This window comes from Ylistrum balloti, unplaced genomic scaffold (assembly GCF_031769215.1).
Source record: "Ylistrum balloti isolate Yb309-2 unplaced genomic scaffold, AGI_CSIRO_Ybal_v1 Utg369946, whole genome shotgun sequence".
Lineage (NCBI taxonomy): Eukaryota > Metazoa > Mollusca > Bivalvia > Pectinida > Pectinidae > Ylistrum > Ylistrum balloti.
The window spans coordinates 1,240,973-1,258,837 of record NW_026782051.1 but is presented as its reverse complement, the minus strand read 5'-3'; the positions used below and the strand labels follow the sequence as shown (position 1 = coordinate 1,258,837).

Genomic DNA, 17,865 nt, shown 5'->3' with positions numbered 1-17,865 from the left:
AGCCTAAACGTAAATTGATAAATGTTACACATTCAAAAATGCAAAAAGGCCAAATCTAAAAATAGTTAAACGTAGAAAAAATTGATAGTCATAAAATTGTCATATAAAAAAATCCTTCAAAACATGAATTCTCCCAGTTGCCTGGAGATAAGTGTTTCTGTATTATTCTCTCAACATATAGCTTAAGTTCCCTTGAATGAAGACAAGACATCAAGAAATGTTTTATACTACATTTTATTAATATTATTAAATTATCAAATCTTGGAGAAACAGGTTGTGTATATTACAAAATGTCTACTTAAACATGCTAGTGATCTATTTATCAGACATAGTATGCAGTCATATAATTTAGCAGTTACATAAATATATGTGACTTTCTGATAGAGTTGGTTTTCATCTTATCAGCCTAATTGAATGAAACAAACATAGTGGGATGAATATAAAAATTGCAGTAGTTTGTGTCAGCTATTCAGACTCTAATTATCTAAATGTAAATATTGAGTGTAATTTATAAGTTGTCCAATTCCCAACCTCAATAATACTTCAAATCAAATTGATTGGCTTCTTTTTAATATCTTTTTAATTCCTTCAGAGCATTCATATCACCATGTGTGACAGAGGATCTGCTAACAGGCCTCATTTTATATAAATAAAAAAACATGAACATTTACCATATACTAATCAAGCTTGTGTTGGTTTTGTATACTGATGGTAGAAATACCTGGTTGGCATGCACATCATTGCAATGATGTTACCTTTTTGAAAATAATGATAAATTTTCACAAAATGTTACTGAATACCTCTTTAAGATAAACTATGTGATCAAATATATCATGATTTGAAGAACAAAGTATGTGTTTAAGTTTTTATTGCTTTTCATGAATATTTTATAACAACGTACATAAATCATCATCGTTACTATTATTACTGCCTTGGTTGGTACTCAGTTTATGACTGCAAAATCACCCAGAGCACCCAGGTCAAACAATCATGTTGTATTATTTCCAAGTCCCATTATTGATTGGTGGAAAATTGTAGGTATGTATAACACAAGACATAATGATTCTTACTGTTAAACTATTTGTTCTGTTTAACACAAAACAATATTTTCATATAAAACACCACTAGTTACTTTATATAGACACAATAAAGAGAAGAACTTGTGTACAACAAATTTGTGTAACCTGAAAGAAAAGTCAATAGCAAAAATGTCTTAGCCAATATAACCGGAATTATTCCGACATTCTATCAATTTTTAGCTCACCTGGATGGAAAGAGTCAGGGACTATATATATGTAGTGAAGATAGAGGAAACATTTTACTATGCATTTTTCTTATTCTATTGGGTTGACAGCATTTTCACAAAATTTGTTTAGATACATGCTAGGGTTGAGAGGAATTGTAAGTCTTTTGTCCGTGGTACCAGAGTGGTGGGAGGGAATTAAGGCAATTAAGCAAATTCTTATTTCAAGGAATGACACAATTTTGAAACTTAGTCCAAAGCGTCTTTTAAAGGGATCTCAATTTCAGGTAAACAGTAGGTTTCACCCTCCTGCAGATTGAAGGGTGTGATCCTATAGGTTAGATGTAATACTTGATATCCATTGTCTTCTGTTACAATGAAAATATTTCAACCAAATTTGGTTTCAATTATCCTTGGGTGAAGGGAACTAAATTTTGTGTAAATCAGAGGTCTGCAATGAAAGCATAATACTGAAAACCAAGATAATATAGAAAAAAATAGTCATTAGTAATAATTAAGTCCAATTCGCCCGAAATTTCTCATCTTTGGGCAAAACATAATTTTCAAGTGAAATATCCAGTTTAACAATACAGGGCCCCCATGGAACTCTTGTTAACATCGGACTGGGATGGTTGATGGATGACCATCAGAGCTGCACCATGTAAGTGGAATGACCATTCTTTCCAATCTTTCAGATGCTGACACAGGCATGATTTGCCTATTTGCCATACTTTTTTGTGGAATCAAGAGTTCTGATGTTCAACAAAACCAGACTGCTATAAGAAAGTTGACAGAATGTCAGAATAATTTTGACTAAGCCAATAAGAGAACAATACCAAAAACAGCCTCTATTCTTAAGAGAACATTTTCATATTCAGTCTGTCTACCAAAGACTTGTGAATGCTGAGAACTAAGAAATATATCAGATGATTGAGTAGCACGTACAAAGCGCCACCTTGATGATTACTGATTCTACAACACATTCACAGAACTATTAGAGGAAGACAGGTCAAATAAATCAACATAATTGTCAGGACTGCAAAACGTTTTTCACTACATGTTATAGCATGAATATTATCTATAGATTTAAGGCAGTCCTTTTTTTAATAGCCTTCCTTGACAAGATCAGATGTTGTAAAATACTGGTTTCAGACCAATAGAAGTTGGTTGAACTCTGATCATTCATTCAGAAGTAGAATGTTAACAAGGAAAAAAACGATTTTAATGGAAGGCAGTTTTTCTACTTATTCTATTTTGTGTTGTGTAAGTAAACATTTTATGATATATCTATGCTGAAAGTGAAAATGATTGTAATCCCTGGAGTATCGAGGATGTGCAGAACCACATATAGCTTGTCTTCAATAAGGAACCCTGAACAGGTTTAAAAGTTGACATATAACCTGTTGGAACTGAGGACAGAACAAATGCTATATTTTTCTATAAAATGAAAGTTCAAACCTAATTGAAAAACATGAAATCGACACTTGTATCACACATTTGTAGGTCTCTACTTGAAACAACATGTAAACTATTTAGCACAATTATCAAGGTTCACCTTCATGCATCATACATTTGAGGTGTTGAAAGAGACAAAATAGAATATCTCCTTCAGTGGCTCCTTTTATATCACAGTTAGTTGGATTCATAACACTCCACAATCAAAATGACACACACCTTCAGTCATTTACAGCACTTAAGGTACAGAAGATGTTGCTATAAGCCTCCAGACTTAATTGTTAATATCACTTACTACTATAAGAAGGCAATGTGCCCTGAGTGAGTTTGGATTTCCTTATCAACCTTTCTCAAACCTTTCTAGACCACAACGATGCTTCCCTGTGATACATCTTTAACCTTTTAAACCCCTGGATATTGTGTTGTCTGAAACAGCTCACTGTCAGGGAACACATCACGTACCCTATACCATTGCATCAGCACAAGTGTTATCGTAGAATGATATTTCTGGTGACAGGGAGTTCCTCAATGAAGTTGAAATCCAATGTATAGCCACTGTACCAGACAGTTATCCATGGTTTTGTTTCCATCAACTGTCTGTTATCTGCCCTTGTAGGAACAGGCATGTTCTGCTTGTTAAGCACAGTACCTCAACAACATGTTCGTTGGTCTAATGAGCATGCCAAGGAAACACTGTGAAGTGTTTAGAACTTTAATTAACGACAGTTGATTCTTGTAAGATGATGAATGGATAGACAAAGATCACTGTATTTGAGCCACATTGAAGTGTTTTGCACTACTTATATCAAGGAAGAATGGTCCTTCCTGATTGGGTAGGAATGTACAGGGCTGTATGTTGTAAACACCACCTGATAGCTTATCCAACTGCAACACACAGTATCCAGGACGGAAATCTCCAGAGGTTGTCTTTGTGAATGTTCCAGGAGCTCCCGGAACATTCTCACTAACTGATCGTACCTCAAATCCAACACTGTATTGCCTGCAAAAGTAAAAATTTATTTCATATGAATGTGTGTCACTTGCCACCACATTTCTCAACTGTCACGATTATTGCCTTAGCTTTAAAATTAGAGGTGATTGGAAAATAATGACGAGCTGGAACAATTGCAAGTGATCATAAATACAAACTACAACAGTTGAGTTAAGGATACTTTTACACTGTAACTTACTTTGGTCCCAGCAGTTCTATCATAATGTAGTTGTCCGTCGTACTGTTGTCAAGCTGTACTTGGTATATTGGATTGAGGCCGTGGGTATCACTGTAGTTGCTACAGCCCCCTGCAGATCTACCCTTCCATTGACCATTTATCTGTAACACATCAATATCTTAACTCATCAAGGTACATCAATTACTACAGCCCCTAGAAGATGAAGCACATCAACATCTTATATCATCAAGGGATTTCAATTGCTACAGTCCCCAGCAGATCTACCCTTTTACTGACTATTTTTCTGCAATGCATCAATATCTTAACTCATTAAGGGACATCAATTACTACAGTCTCACCCTCCTCCCTCAATCTACCCTTCCACTGAGCATTCATGTGTAACACATCAATATCTTCTTTCCTGATCTGATATCGATTTGACCTTCAGGTCACAACTCCTGACATACTCACCTGTTTGTTTTTTTGTTTTTGTTTTTTGTGGTTATAACTCCTGTACTCACATACTCACCCGTTTGTCAAACTGTTTTTGGTAGGGATCCAGTATCTTTGTCATGGTGAACTCACACGAGGCATAGACCCGTAGTGAGTAGTGGATTGTGTTGTTTTTCTCATACTGTGACACAACCAGAGTATAACTGGTACTCCCTCTTTCCTCTACCATCTTACATAGGTAATGTGGTGTGTTGATTCTCACTCCATCCTTGTATGGGGGCGGGGAATCTAGACACAAAGTCATCTCCTATATCATCACACATGTTAAATATATAGGCACAGAGGTTATGGTCAAATTAATTGTACCAAATTGCTACCAAAGACTTCAATACATTTTATCAATATGACCTAACTTAATCAATTACATACTAGACCACCTCTTAAAAAAGAAAGAAAAAAAAAGAGGAAAAGGGGAAAAAATAATAGAACAAAAATGAAGTCAATATAGGCTTGTGATATCTGCCACACCCCATCAGGAATCATGTGATTACCAGTCTTTGCTCCCAGAAATTTTTAAAACAGGATTTAAATGATCTTTACTTGTTAAATCTTGACTGATCATTATAAATATCAATATGAGGATTAGAAATTGATGTAAACATGCCATGCTGTAAACTGATTCTCTCATGGCAATCATTAAATGATACATACTTTACAGAAATTTTATTTTCAAAGTGGTCATGTTTGACCTTTGACACTTCAGTCTTGACTACTAATAACCAAAATTTAATTATATCTAAAACTTACTGCTACAACACTTAATGCTAAGATACCAATGAACACTGCACAAATTATGCACAATCCAATTAATTGCTACACTCTTTCAACTATGTGTGGGTGTTATGTACTCACAAGGATAGAAGACCTTCTTGCCACCAGTTTTATAAACCAGTAAAGTGATAAACTCCTTATTGTCTGCAAAGTCATCCTAAAAATAAGAACGATTACATTCACATTAAATCTTAACTTCAATTCTAATATGTCTAAATAGCATTGACATCTCTATGAATATCTTCATTCTTGATCAAATAAAGTCTGTTTCTATTGAGAAATGAAGCATTATATATCTATTTTTGTTGATGTTAACAAATCATAATTTAAACATAACCCAAATGGCAGTTAACTGTGACCTTAAACTTAACTACTGTGGCGAGAGATAAAGTATCAACTGCTAGTGACCTTGACCTTAACTACTGTGTGTGAGAAATAATGTATCAGAAGCAAACTGTGAGCTTGACAACCATATTGTAAGTTTTCCTGTGAACTTTGCCCGTGACACCTACACTGCATGTGTTTAGGTGATAGCTGTCACCATGACACCTACATTGTATGTGTTTTGGTGGTAGCTGTCACCATGACATTGGTATGTGTCCTGTATGTTTTTTGTTGTGACCTGGGACTTTGACACCTTCACTAAAGGCTTTCCAGTGTACTGTGACCTTAGCACAAATACACTCTTTGTGTTTCCTTGCTAATGTGCCCTTGACACCTAAATTTTATGCATATTCCTGTAAGCTGTGACCATGACCCTTACCTTGTCTGTTATATGCCGTGTCAGAAGTATCCAGATAGCTGCAGGTTGTGCTGTTTTGATCTCCAGTCTGTACTGGGGGTTGTCACTGATATTATAGGAGTCTTTCTTAGGACCTTCCTTAGCTGCCCACGTACTGAAACATCAGGAGATCAATGACTGACAAGAAAAATGGAATTCTTTGATCATCTACCAATATATTAGTAAAGCACAATGAAATTCCAAATGCTATTTTGCCAAGCTAACTGCTTTATATAGCTTTTTTAACTAACACTTGCCTCTAAGATATGAATACAAATGCTCCTATAAGAATTAGAATATGATTAGATGTAGAACATTATGTTATGACACAATAGGGAAAATTTGAACCAATTCTGTTGAGAGGCTCTTGAAATACAAAATGTACAACACTGATTCTGAATGGGATACCACAAACAGACATTGGTAACACTAAATGCTCTCCCTCCCCACCTATCCCTCTCCAAAAGAACAATGACTAGGACATGAAAACGAAAAAGAACTAAACGATAATATTGTCTCACTAGTTATTGACAATGTTCAGATTTTATAATTCTCTCTTCTCTATCTGACAGTGCTGACAACTTACGAGTGAACACAATGTGTATATTTGAAGAGTTCTGGACTCCAGTTCAGGTAGATGACATCAAAGAAATGGAGCAGAGAATCATAATCTATCCAGAAAACCCCTGTCAATGAAGAAAACTTTTATATAAAAATTCATTCTGACTGGTACAACATTAAACACCTTAACATTAATTCTGATTGATACAGACATCCTGCATAGGGCATTTGGCAGTGTTTGTTCCTTATTATCACAAGGCGACTTGCATGAACATATCACAAATATCAACATCCCAAAAGCAATCACGCTTATCACATGCACTCACCTTGCATATGTCTGGAAGTCATCCTTGAATTAACATATCTATTAACAGGACATTCAATAATCAAAAACCAAACATGTAAATAAAGATACATATATTTGCCTCTAAAAAACTTGCCATACCCTGTCATCATCTCTAACTATATATACACTTTGTCCAAATCTCTCAATGTTGATATCTCACAATCTATTTCACCTACTACTGACCTCACGACCCTGTCCAAATTTGACCCCTTATATCCCCTACTCCCACCGTCTAAATGTGAAAGTCATCTTACCATTGTCATAGGTCTGAGCACTTTTCGGGTCATAGTTTAGGAGTTTCTGTAACTGCGGAGTCCAGTTTGCCATGTCTACTTCTGAAAAGTTGCCTTTCCACCTTAAGTGGCTCCAGGGGTTTTTCAACATGAATAACCTCTTACCCTGTATGGTTTAGTAAAGATGAATTTGTTATAGACAAATATTAACACAATTTAAAGATTTATTGATGAAGTACATAAAGATAATTAATTTTATATGAACCAAAATTTTTCCAGAAGAGAGAAAAATTTAGTGTTCCTGATTTTGCCATGAATTTTCAGTTATTCACCTGTGGGAATTTGGGCTAATGCTGAAGTATTTAGCCACTTCACAAAACCATGAATTAACACTGTTGTATTTTCTCACATATGAGGTAATTGCTTTAGGTAGTGATCCCAAAAAATCAATGGAATTCATATTTTTGGATGACTTGCAAAGTTTTTTTGGGACAAATACCGAAAAATTGTATTCATCAAAAATCATTTCATGATTAATTCCATAGTGGTAACCTTCAATCAAACTGTTTTTGACATAGCATTTAATAAAAACCTTATTGTAGATCTTCAAATCACTCAGTAAAGAAATATCTATTGCAGACAAACATAATTACAATTAAGATTTATTAAAAACCTTACAATATTCAAACTTTTCTAACCAATAATATCTTCAAAAAATGGTGCATTAAAATTCAAACAATTCACAGAAATATTTCATGCAAGAAGATTCACATTTGTCACAGTTTCTCCATTTACAGTAAACAATTTCTAGCACAAACCATTTCTTCACGTATGTCAAGCATAGCATAAGCATGGGTTGGTACAAGTCCAGCACGATCAGCTTCAACCTCGGACAGTTCTCCTGTTGCTACAGTGATGAGACAGTGACCTTTGTGGAAACGATCTAAGATTCGTCTGAATTCTCTGTCGCGATCAAATTCCTTTGACTTTTTGCGTAAGGCTAATCTCTCAGGAATCCAGCCAGTAAGAGCATGTAGATCTATACTCTAAAGAGACAGGTTCTTGTTAAACAATAGTGATAGAGTATGACACATTATAGACAAAGTTCTGGCTCACTGAACATAATTATGGAATATGTATATCACTGTAAAGTCTTTATGGATGCCCTGGCACATATAGAATCTAAGCTTTTTAAATAACGTTAATATTAGATTTACTGAGCTATACAATGTGAAACTCTCCTGTTATCTACATCTATTTGCCTTACATGCCCATCATGACAGATGTGAGGCCTCATGATACAATACTGTTGGTTTACTTACTGAATTATCTGACCATGGAAAGTCATATCCTTCCATCATCTTCATAATTCATAGATGCTAGACCTAATGAAACAGGGTTTCTTGTTCACTAACTGAAATATTATACCCTTAAAAATCATATCCCCCATCATCTTCATAATTTATAGCCACTAAGCCTAAGGTTACAGGGCTAATGGTTCACTTACTGAAATATTAGACCCTTAAAAATCATACTATCCCCAAACATCTACATGATTTATATGTATTAGACCTACTGATACAGGGTTAATAGTTCATTTACTGAAATATTAGACCCTTAAAAGTAATATCCTCCCATCATCTTCATAATTCATAGCCACTAAGCCTAAGGCTACAGGGCTACTGGTTCACTTACTGAAATATTAGACCCTTAAAAATCATACTATCCCCAAACATCTACATAATTTATATGTATTAGACCTACTGATACAGGGTTAATAGTTCACTTACTGAAATATTAGACCCTTAAAAGTCATATCCTCCCATCATCTTCATAATTCATAGCCACTAAACCTATGGCTACAGGGCTACTGGTTTACTTACTGAATTAGACCCTGGAAAGTCATATCCTCCCATCACTTTCATGTAGGCTTTCTCCAGCAGTGACACCCACAATTCATTCTTATTGTTAGAAAAGGAACATAGCAGCTGGCCATCTCGTCCCATTGGTAAAAAGTCATCTATTACAACCTGGCCAGGGAGACAAGAATTCATGCTAGAGACCAGTAGAATTTAGAAATGAGTGGCGATTTTATAAGATTTTGTAATTATGAGAAGACAGAAACATTCTACATCGCTATCCAATTCTATAACAAGATATTGAGTTTAAATATGGTAGTTCTTTTCAAAAAAAAAAGAAATCAACAAGCAAGATAAGAAATAAGGAGGGGAAAGTGAACAAGATCAACATCACATAATGACTAACCTTTCTTTGTACTCCATTAATGTGGAGTTTGATCATGTACTTGCCACATGGATTATACACAGGCTGTCCCTGTCTGTTCTGTGGGTAGATTATGCTGGAAATATGATGTAAATATAAGCATTATATCTTTAGTCAGACCTCTATTCCAAACTTAATATCTCCACTGTGACCTTATATCTACCATAACTGTATTTATCCCTATGGAAGCATTCAAAGGGACAAAGCAGCCATTAGTGAATGTCACAAATATATCATAATTCAGTGACATAACATAAAAAAACACTACATTTGATTGGTGTTATACTGCTAATTTTACTGTTGTTATTCAAAAAGGTAATTTTCCTTAATGTCTAATGAAAGTAATTTAACAACAATAAGATAATCAGGTTTTATCAGAAAGATATATCAATCACCCTTGATAACAAAGATAGTGTGAAGAAATGATGCCTTTATTCGCAAGAGAAAATGGGAATGAGGTGGAGGGAAGTTTAAGAATCCCTCTATGATCAGAATACTGACCTACAGCTTATTTATCTGTTGACAACCTGTTAGTAAAAATCTTATTTACCTGGTGATTACCGTAAAAACCCATGTAATGTCCGCACTTTTTTTCACCGAAAATCAATCCAATACTTGTTGGTTTAAGATTATTTACCTGGTGATTACTTGTTGGTTTAAGATTATTTACCTGGTGATTACTTGTTAGTTTAAGATTATTTACCTGGTGATTACTTGTTAGTTTAAGATTATTTACCTGGTGATTGTTTATTGGTAAGAACTCACTTACCTGGTGATCAGCTTCTTTTTAAAGCGACGTTCATATTGAGCACTGATGGCCAAAGATGCTACAAAACTGCAGTCAGATACGACAGTCTGAAACACAAATTATATACAGCCTTATAAACACATGTTGTAAGTAATAACTTACACTTTATGACATCAAAATCCTGTGGCTACACCATGACCCAAATATAACCTAGCTGTCATGATTGTCAGACAAAGGAAAAGATATCTTCTTGAAAATAAAAAATCTGACAAACAACACAAATACCCTGAAGCACTCCTCTTCATATCATTGTACACTTGTTCTTGGTGATGTATAGGAAATAACGACTACAATCAGGAATCGGAGAAATAATCATCAAACTATTCCTGTTAATCAAATCAAACAATTATCATCATATCTTGTTTATCATATAATCAGTATAGCTCACCTGCTTGATGCTAAAACAAGAAACAGCCAGAATAAGTTTTGGGTCGTCCTGAAAATCTTCTGGTCGTACCCAACCAGATAAATTTTTCTTCTGTTTTGGAGAAAGGCTTAGTTTTCCATGTTTATCTCTGTAATTTGAAACAAAAATAGTAAAACTATTCTTCAGAAAAGTTAACATAAAAACAAAACTGGAATCTGCAGATAAACATGGTGGCATTAAATATACAGGTAAAATTTATCAAGGGTTATTTGTAAAGGTAACTTATAATGATGCATTACACAATTTGCAAAAACACAAATGAACAAACAAGAAAGAGCTGACAATATAATGAAATCTCATGATAAAAGTAGATGAAATCATATGCTGTACAATTTAGTTCATAATTGATGCTGAGGCTAAGGAAGTTAGCTAACTTAAAATGTAAACACTAATTAACACATACTGTTCCTGTCAACTAATTAATGATATGATCTTATAGCACTAATCATGTGACCTCTGTATGCATATTATGTAAACTTTTCACTTTTCCAGAAGAGCAAATTTTATCTAGAATATAAAAGTGGTAAGATAGAAAGGTTTCTATTTACTCACTCAAAAGGCATGGGGTAGGCGAATCTTTCCTTCATGTCTACACTCATAAAAGGCACATATTCTCGACTGTTGATGAAGGATGTTTTCCTATAAAACAAACAGAGAGAAATCATTGCTAACATAGCTGCAGAGAAAAATAATTTCTATTTTGAATTATCAATTTCACTGTCTCCTATCAACATAATCTAAGTGATAAACCAGTGATTCACATCCATGCACATCCATCATTCATATAACAAAGTTAAAAAGCATTATTAAAATGTCACTGATAGGAGCAATATCGACAGTTCATGTCAAAGAGGGATAATGACAGCTGATACCATCCTATGATGTAGCATATCATTCTTCCTGATAGTTTCCTCCTTTAAAAGTCAGAGGGTAAAGACATAATTGTAGTTCTTTATCTCCCTTTAATAACCAAGGACTACTGACCTCTATGTGACTCCACCTTTAAATAATCAAAGGGATACTGAATTGACTGCAGCTCCATTTTTACATAATCCGAGGGATAATGACCTGATTGTGGCTCTCTATTTCTCTTAAATAACTGAGGAATAGTGACCTCAATGTTACTCTGCCTTTAAATAACTGGAAGGATACTGACCTGATTGTGGCTATCTCCTCCTTTGTATAACCTGAGGGTCCAACATTTACTAATCCAGTAGAGGACTGGCCCTGAGGCCTTACATTCTGCCGAGTGGCCTGTGGTGTGCCTCTCTCATTCTCATCATCAAGAAATGCCCCATATCCCAGTGGTGGTATCCCTCTTCCATCATTCTGAGGTGTCTGCACTGGTTTAGGGCTCTTGGCAGGACCCTCCTGCTTTTTCTTTAATTCTTCAGCTCTGTAGATAAAAAGTTAGATGCATACTAATAATACCAATAGGTACTGTTACAATTTTGAAGCTATATGGATAATCTAACAATCAGTACAGGTTTGAACAACTGTGAATTATGGCCCTGTTATTGTGCATTTGAAGTTCAAAAATCTGTGTTTTGACAAATAACTGACCTATCCAGAGCTTTTGTTGCTAGGACGGTAACCTTATCTGTTAGTGTTTTGTCCTTTCTCTCCATGGCTGCCTTTCTCTGTCAAATATGAATTAAACATTTGTTGAGAAAAAAACATGCAATATCATCATTATAAAATGTGAAGTAAACACCTGACCTTAACCAATCAATATAAACTTGGAAAAGACTCAGCATTTTTAATAGTGTCAAGCTATTAAAAAGTCTTGAAAATTCTGATAGAAACAATGAATACTTGATGTAAAATGAATGACTGAAGGGTATCAAACTGTTCTGGGGACAACAGGCATTTACTTTGAACATTTGAAAGAGGGAAGTTTTATTAAGTACAAAAGCCCCAGGAAGTAGGAACATTATTAAAGGTGAAATAACTTTATGAAACTGTTTTATTAATAATCACCCTATATTTTTATCTTTGTATAATTGAACATGCACAAAAAGACAGTATTCTGTTCTTACGGAAAACCTTGCAAATTTAGATTTTCTCATTTCTGACTTGACCTACAATGTTGAGGAACAGGTCACAAGATTCTGTATACAGTTCTCTAGCCTCTGTCTCATTCCCTGCTTCGTCCTCGTCAAATGCTTGGTGAAGAAGAAATGTCGCTCTTTCTAGATCCATCTGCATAAACAGATAAAAGCATACATCAAGGCATGTAGGTAGCAAAGCAACATTCTCAGAAACATGAAACTTCATCCAAGGAAATTGTATACTGATTCTAAGTCATAAGGGGATACATATACAATATATATATGAGCAAAATAAAATTGTTCTCCAACTCAAAAAACAAAAATTTCATATTAAACTCCAAAAAGTATTTCAATTTTTTTGATACAATATCACTTGTATTCTCAACACATGCTAAGAGAAAATCAGTTAAAATCTATCATCACTCATCGTTTAAGATTAGGTAGGCTTTTCAATACAGTTAATGAATTACAAGATTGGGCAAAAGTGTGTTCAATATTCATTATGTGAATGCATCTTCATTTGCAGTAATATTTTATTTTTTGCACCTTTAACCTAAAACTCTTCTCTTACCTAGAATTAGCATAAGAATGCATATTACTTGCCATTGGAATCTTTTTTATGCCTAATTTTAATTTTGTTTTTGCTAAAACACAAGAAAATACTAAGATACTGATGATCAATTATAAAAAATATACAATCATTGCACCAAATGAGATTAAATGATTATATAATCGATTATATCCAAGTCTCATCCCATCACTACTTGCTACTGATTTCAATAACCTATAAAGTATGGCTGTTCTCCCTTGATCATATTATCTGATGACATTTTCTCAAACAGCATTTGTTATTACTTCTAGATAAATGAACACACATAAAAATAAGATTTTATCTAAAATTATTCATACTACAGCTGATAAACTGGTAATTTTATCTTTTTGTAATGCAGAGTTATCTGTCCTTGTTCTTGTTAAATCAATTCAGAGTTATCTGTCCTTGTTCTTGTTAAATCAATTGTTTGTGAGAGTAACATCAGAGAAATGACATAATTTTAATCATGCACACTAATGACACAACAATCAAAACCTGCTTAAAAGAGCAGATGGAATTAAACTTTCCAAAATATACATGTATATAACCATTTTTTAAATACAAAATATATCAAGGATACCTTTTCTTGAGATTTTTGTCCTTGGTTTACTGGTGCTGCCTGCAGATCTGAATCGATAATATATGATATTACTGTGTTATTTAAGGTATTTAGGTAATATAAACAAAATGTTGTTAATAAGTTTTAACTGAACAATATCAGGTTAAAAGAAAAAAATTATGAATGATATCTGTAACACAACTTCATTTGATAAAGTATTCATCTACGCAAAAATATGCTTGTAAACATTACTATCATGTTTTTAAACAACTTTCTGGTAAGTTACTTGATCTGAGAGCCTCTGCTCGAAGGATGTATTCGTTGGCGTGGGTGATGATGCCTGACATTGTTGATCCAGCCAGAGCTGCTGAGAGGAGTGCCTGGGCTGCCTCCTAGATAAATACATGATAAATTACATGTTTATATAAACTATACACATTTACACTGACAACAACTTAATCCAAATTCAGAAACAAAAAACACTGAATTTGATCAAATAACTTCCACTTCTGTTGTCACTACTTTTTGTTATTCCTATATCAATTGTGTGCATGCATCAAACAGTGAAAAAAATAAATTGTCATTCAATCTGGATTAAAGTCACATTTTTCTACCAGACACAATCAGAAATCCAGTGGGATTCATTCAAAGTTTGAGAACCCACTATATCTCCAAGAATCAAATGAGATAAGTATCAAACAGCACTTATTAAATTTTTGGAAGTTGCTTTCTGGACTTCTCAAAAACATCAGCAAAAAATGATGATTTAACTTATAAGTAAACAAATGGGAATGCTTATCACTTCCTTTTCAATTGTACAAGCTTTAGTCAGCAGAGGCGAACACTATATCAAAGCCTAAATACACTGGATGCCAATATAAACTATGCAATCAATATCTTTTGTGGAAACCACATCTTTCCTGTAGACCTTATTGTGGGAATATTTAGAAACGTACATTTGTTCATCAGAATCAGCAATAGATTTTAATTTCTTTTCAAATAATCTTTAAGGTAGATTTTTACCTCCAAGAATAAGGAGTACATTTCGTGTTTACTTCTTCTTGTTTTTCCCCATTATGTTTGTTTGTTATTTGTGAAGAGGGTTAAAATAATGTCACAATAATTTGTGCCCAATTTGTTGGCTTGTTTTCTTGGCAATAAAATATGTTTAAACTACATAAAGTAAAAGAAAAATTCAAGTAATAAGCATTTATATCTGTTTATTTCTGTGATATTACCTGAAAACTTTCTCATGTTCTTTTTATTCACTTTTTTTCCCAATGTCAGTGTGAATTAATATCAGTTTCCTTATAACTGAATCATGTACATCATATCTCTGTAAAGTTATATTGTTAATATTTTACCAATGATTGTTGTATCTATAACTTAGCTTAGTCATAATGAATGATTAATGATATGAAAGAGTGTGCAATGTGATATAAAATCAGTTATATTTTGATTTTAAAAAATTTTTTATTAGTATTGTATGAGTGTGCTGTAAAACATTTGCTATGGCATATTAAATTATTTACATCAAATTAAAGTAGAATACTGCCTTATCAAACAGAATTGCTCACATTGTAGTAAAACATTGCTGTGTCATATCTCCCAGCTTTGTCATTCTCCACTGCCAGATATGCAAACTGTTTGCCATCATTTTCAAGGATGAGAGGGTCCGCTCCTAGATCACCAGGGCTATTTGAGGGATCCATTTTACTGAAAGTCTGACTTAACAAGTCGTGTATTTTCAGGGGAAGTCATCAAGAACCTCCATTCTGATAACTAACTGTCAAAAAAGGAAGATAATTATATAAAACCACTGTAAAAATGCAATATATGCAATACTTCAACTTCCTCATGGCTCACTTGCATTGCTAATAAATTCTGTGTGCAGAAATAAGAATATAGAGTACTTGCAATAAATTAAAAGATTTATATCCAACAGTTTTATGCGGCTGTAGCAAAGAAAGCATGACTAGAGTTTTAAAAACAACAGCAAATAACACTGTACCTGTGAGGAAAACTCACATTAGTATTTTATGTAATTCACATGTATGTACATTGTATGTTTGAACCCTTCTTGGGAATTTCCTTCTGTTTTTCTCAAATCAAAAATGAGAATCTCAAGGTATACTCTACTTCCCTAACAAAGTATTCCCATCTTCTAGCAATGGTCTATGTAATCGATGGAAGCAACATATTTGTTGTCAGAAGATACGATGGACGCAATATGACATGCATGTCATGATCACTATCTTCAGTGATCATCATCTTCAATAATAAAATGAGAATAAAATATCTTTTTTATAAGACAATAAATGTATATGTATATCTGTTGATTAGTCATTATGTATTTCGTAATTTTCGCATTGTAATAGCTATTTATATTTAGCACAATATAGACAAGCTGATTTTAAATATTTAAAATGTGTTTTCATGTTATTGTTCCTTGTTTTAAATACATTATTAGACATAACATCAATAAAGTGTGGAAAGAATGGATTAATAAAACTAATGCAGAAAGCAATCATTTTTAGAAACAACAAGTGTTTTTTGTAAAATTGTAATACTGCTTGTTGCATCTGACGTTATAATTCGGCAAAATTGGCAACCTGAGTAGACCTAAGTTACCTTCTCACTCAAGCATTTCTGAACGCTCCAACTTCTACATCCAGAAGTCCAGGAAGTTGTTCAATTCCGATACGTAACAGGTTAAAATTTACTGTTGACAGTTCAATGACTACTTAAATTCGAGCAAAAAAAATACCGGAAGTACAATTCGGTTTCTAGAAATTAAAAACGAAATAGCTGGCTAGATTTCCGGATTCAAACGCTGGATATTGTAGCGGCATTTCACAAACGACAACGTAACGATTGAAATAAAGCAAGCAGTTGAAGTTCATGGATATTTATCTTCATATTCATCTACACAGAAAAGTAGGATACACGCATTTCAACATTGTTTTACTTATCAGCCGCCGTATGTAACATTAGCGTATTAACCAAATATTGGAACGCTACACCAAATGGATCATTTCACAAATATTTCACTCAGAATTTTTGTTTTGCAATACACGTGAATATTGATTATTCAAAACCAAAAATAGGATGTTTATGAATAATTATGGCATTTTAAAAGTATTTGAAATTAAAAAATAAATCCAGAGAAATGATGCAATGCCGGATATCCAATCATGCTTTTAAACAATGAAAAAAACTGCTGAAATTAACTTTTTTGATAGAGAAATGACTGTGATTAACGAGAAAGTTGCTATTTTTTTAGATGAAATATATTTAAGATTTTGTTGGTTATTTCTATAAACGAACAGAATAGAAGAGGCGTTCCAGTTAGGGTACCCTTACCTGTTGAAAGGCATTGCTGAATTGTGCTGCTATATTCTATTTATGAAGAAAAAACTGCAGGATTCAAACACTCGGAAATTTTTTATTAAAATTGTTTTAATGTGTTGAGTAGCGCCACGTTACACTGAAAAGATGCAGTGGTGTCAGTGGTTGATGTGATTGGTCTCCGCTTCGACTAAATAGAAGCTAGCGTGATTTCTTATTAATGATATAAGATGCACATTTACATAATTTCGAACTGCATGTTTCAAATTCAATAAACACTGAGTTATAACTTATTTTTATTTAATCTACTATTTTCATTATTCCATTAATGGTTGATGTAATATATGACTAGGAATGTTGTGAGTCAGTCATCATGGGATAACGCCATCCCGACAAGGCTGTCGAGGAAATTCAAAACCAATTTTTCCAACTGTGCTTCAACTCTTGTAAGAAAAAAACTCCTTTTTTCTCTCAATTAGACCGGTATCAATTTGGAACAAAGTACCAGAACAAGTTATTTCAGCAAAAAGTATTAACAAGTTTAAGAATGAGTTAGATCGATAATGGAAAAAACAAGAACTATTTTTTAACTTAATTATTGAAATGTTTAAAGTAACAATGTTATTTTCATGATATACCAAACGTGTCAAATCTCTATAGCATTCATGTGGGAGACAAAAGATTATAGTTAAAGGTACACGTACAATTCTAAACAATTCGAGTTT

At 33.6% G+C, this 17,865-nt stretch overlaps 1 protein-coding gene across 2 annotated transcripts; it reads right to left on the bottom strand.

The window, feature by feature from the left end:
• Positions 1-241: 241 nt before the first annotated feature.
• On the bottom strand, positions 242-16,505 carry LOC132547297 (calpain-7-like). 2 transcript variants are annotated; one of them, XM_060211062.1, is made up of 20 exons: positions 16,424-16,505; positions 15,370-15,578; positions 14,079-14,184; positions 13,814-13,860; positions 12,676-12,792; positions 12,154-12,230; positions 11,747-11,986; positions 11,143-11,229; positions 10,552-10,678; positions 10,125-10,210; positions 9,338-9,431; positions 8,956-9,102; positions 7,891-8,118; positions 7,094-7,238; positions 6,519-6,618; positions 5,915-6,047; positions 5,233-5,308; positions 4,397-4,608; positions 3,889-4,028; positions 242-3,698 (listed from the first exon to the last, which is right to left on the bottom strand). In XM_060211062.1, exons 2-20 carry the CDS (start codon positions 15,502-15,504, stop codon positions 3,461-3,463), a joined length of 2,535 nt encoding a protein of 844 aa, XP_060067045.1. In that variant the 5' UTR covers positions 15,505-15,578; positions 16,424-16,505; the 3' UTR covers positions 242-3,460. The 2 variants fall into 2 exon arrangements, with proteins under 2 accessions (XP_060067045.1, XP_060067046.1); XM_060211063.1 differs by lacking the exons at positions 13,814-13,860; positions 14,079-14,184; positions 15,370-15,578; positions 16,424-16,505 and having other exon boundaries at positions 12,630-12,701.
• Positions 16,506-17,865: the final 1,360 nt, after the last annotated feature.

Coding starts and splice junctions, on each gene's coding strand:
- LOC132547297 (XM_060211062.1), bottom strand. CDS start 15,504: ATGGATCCCTCAAATAGCCCTGGTGATCTAGGAGCGGACCCTCTCATC. Junction 11,987..12,153: donor GCAACAAAAGCTCTGGATAG/GTCAGTTATTTG, acceptor TTTTATCTACAG/AGCTGAAGAATTAAAGAAAA. Junction 10,679..11,142: donor GCCTACCCCATGCCTTTTGA/GTGAGTAAATAG, acceptor TTCAAATTACAG/AGATAAACATGGAAAACTAA.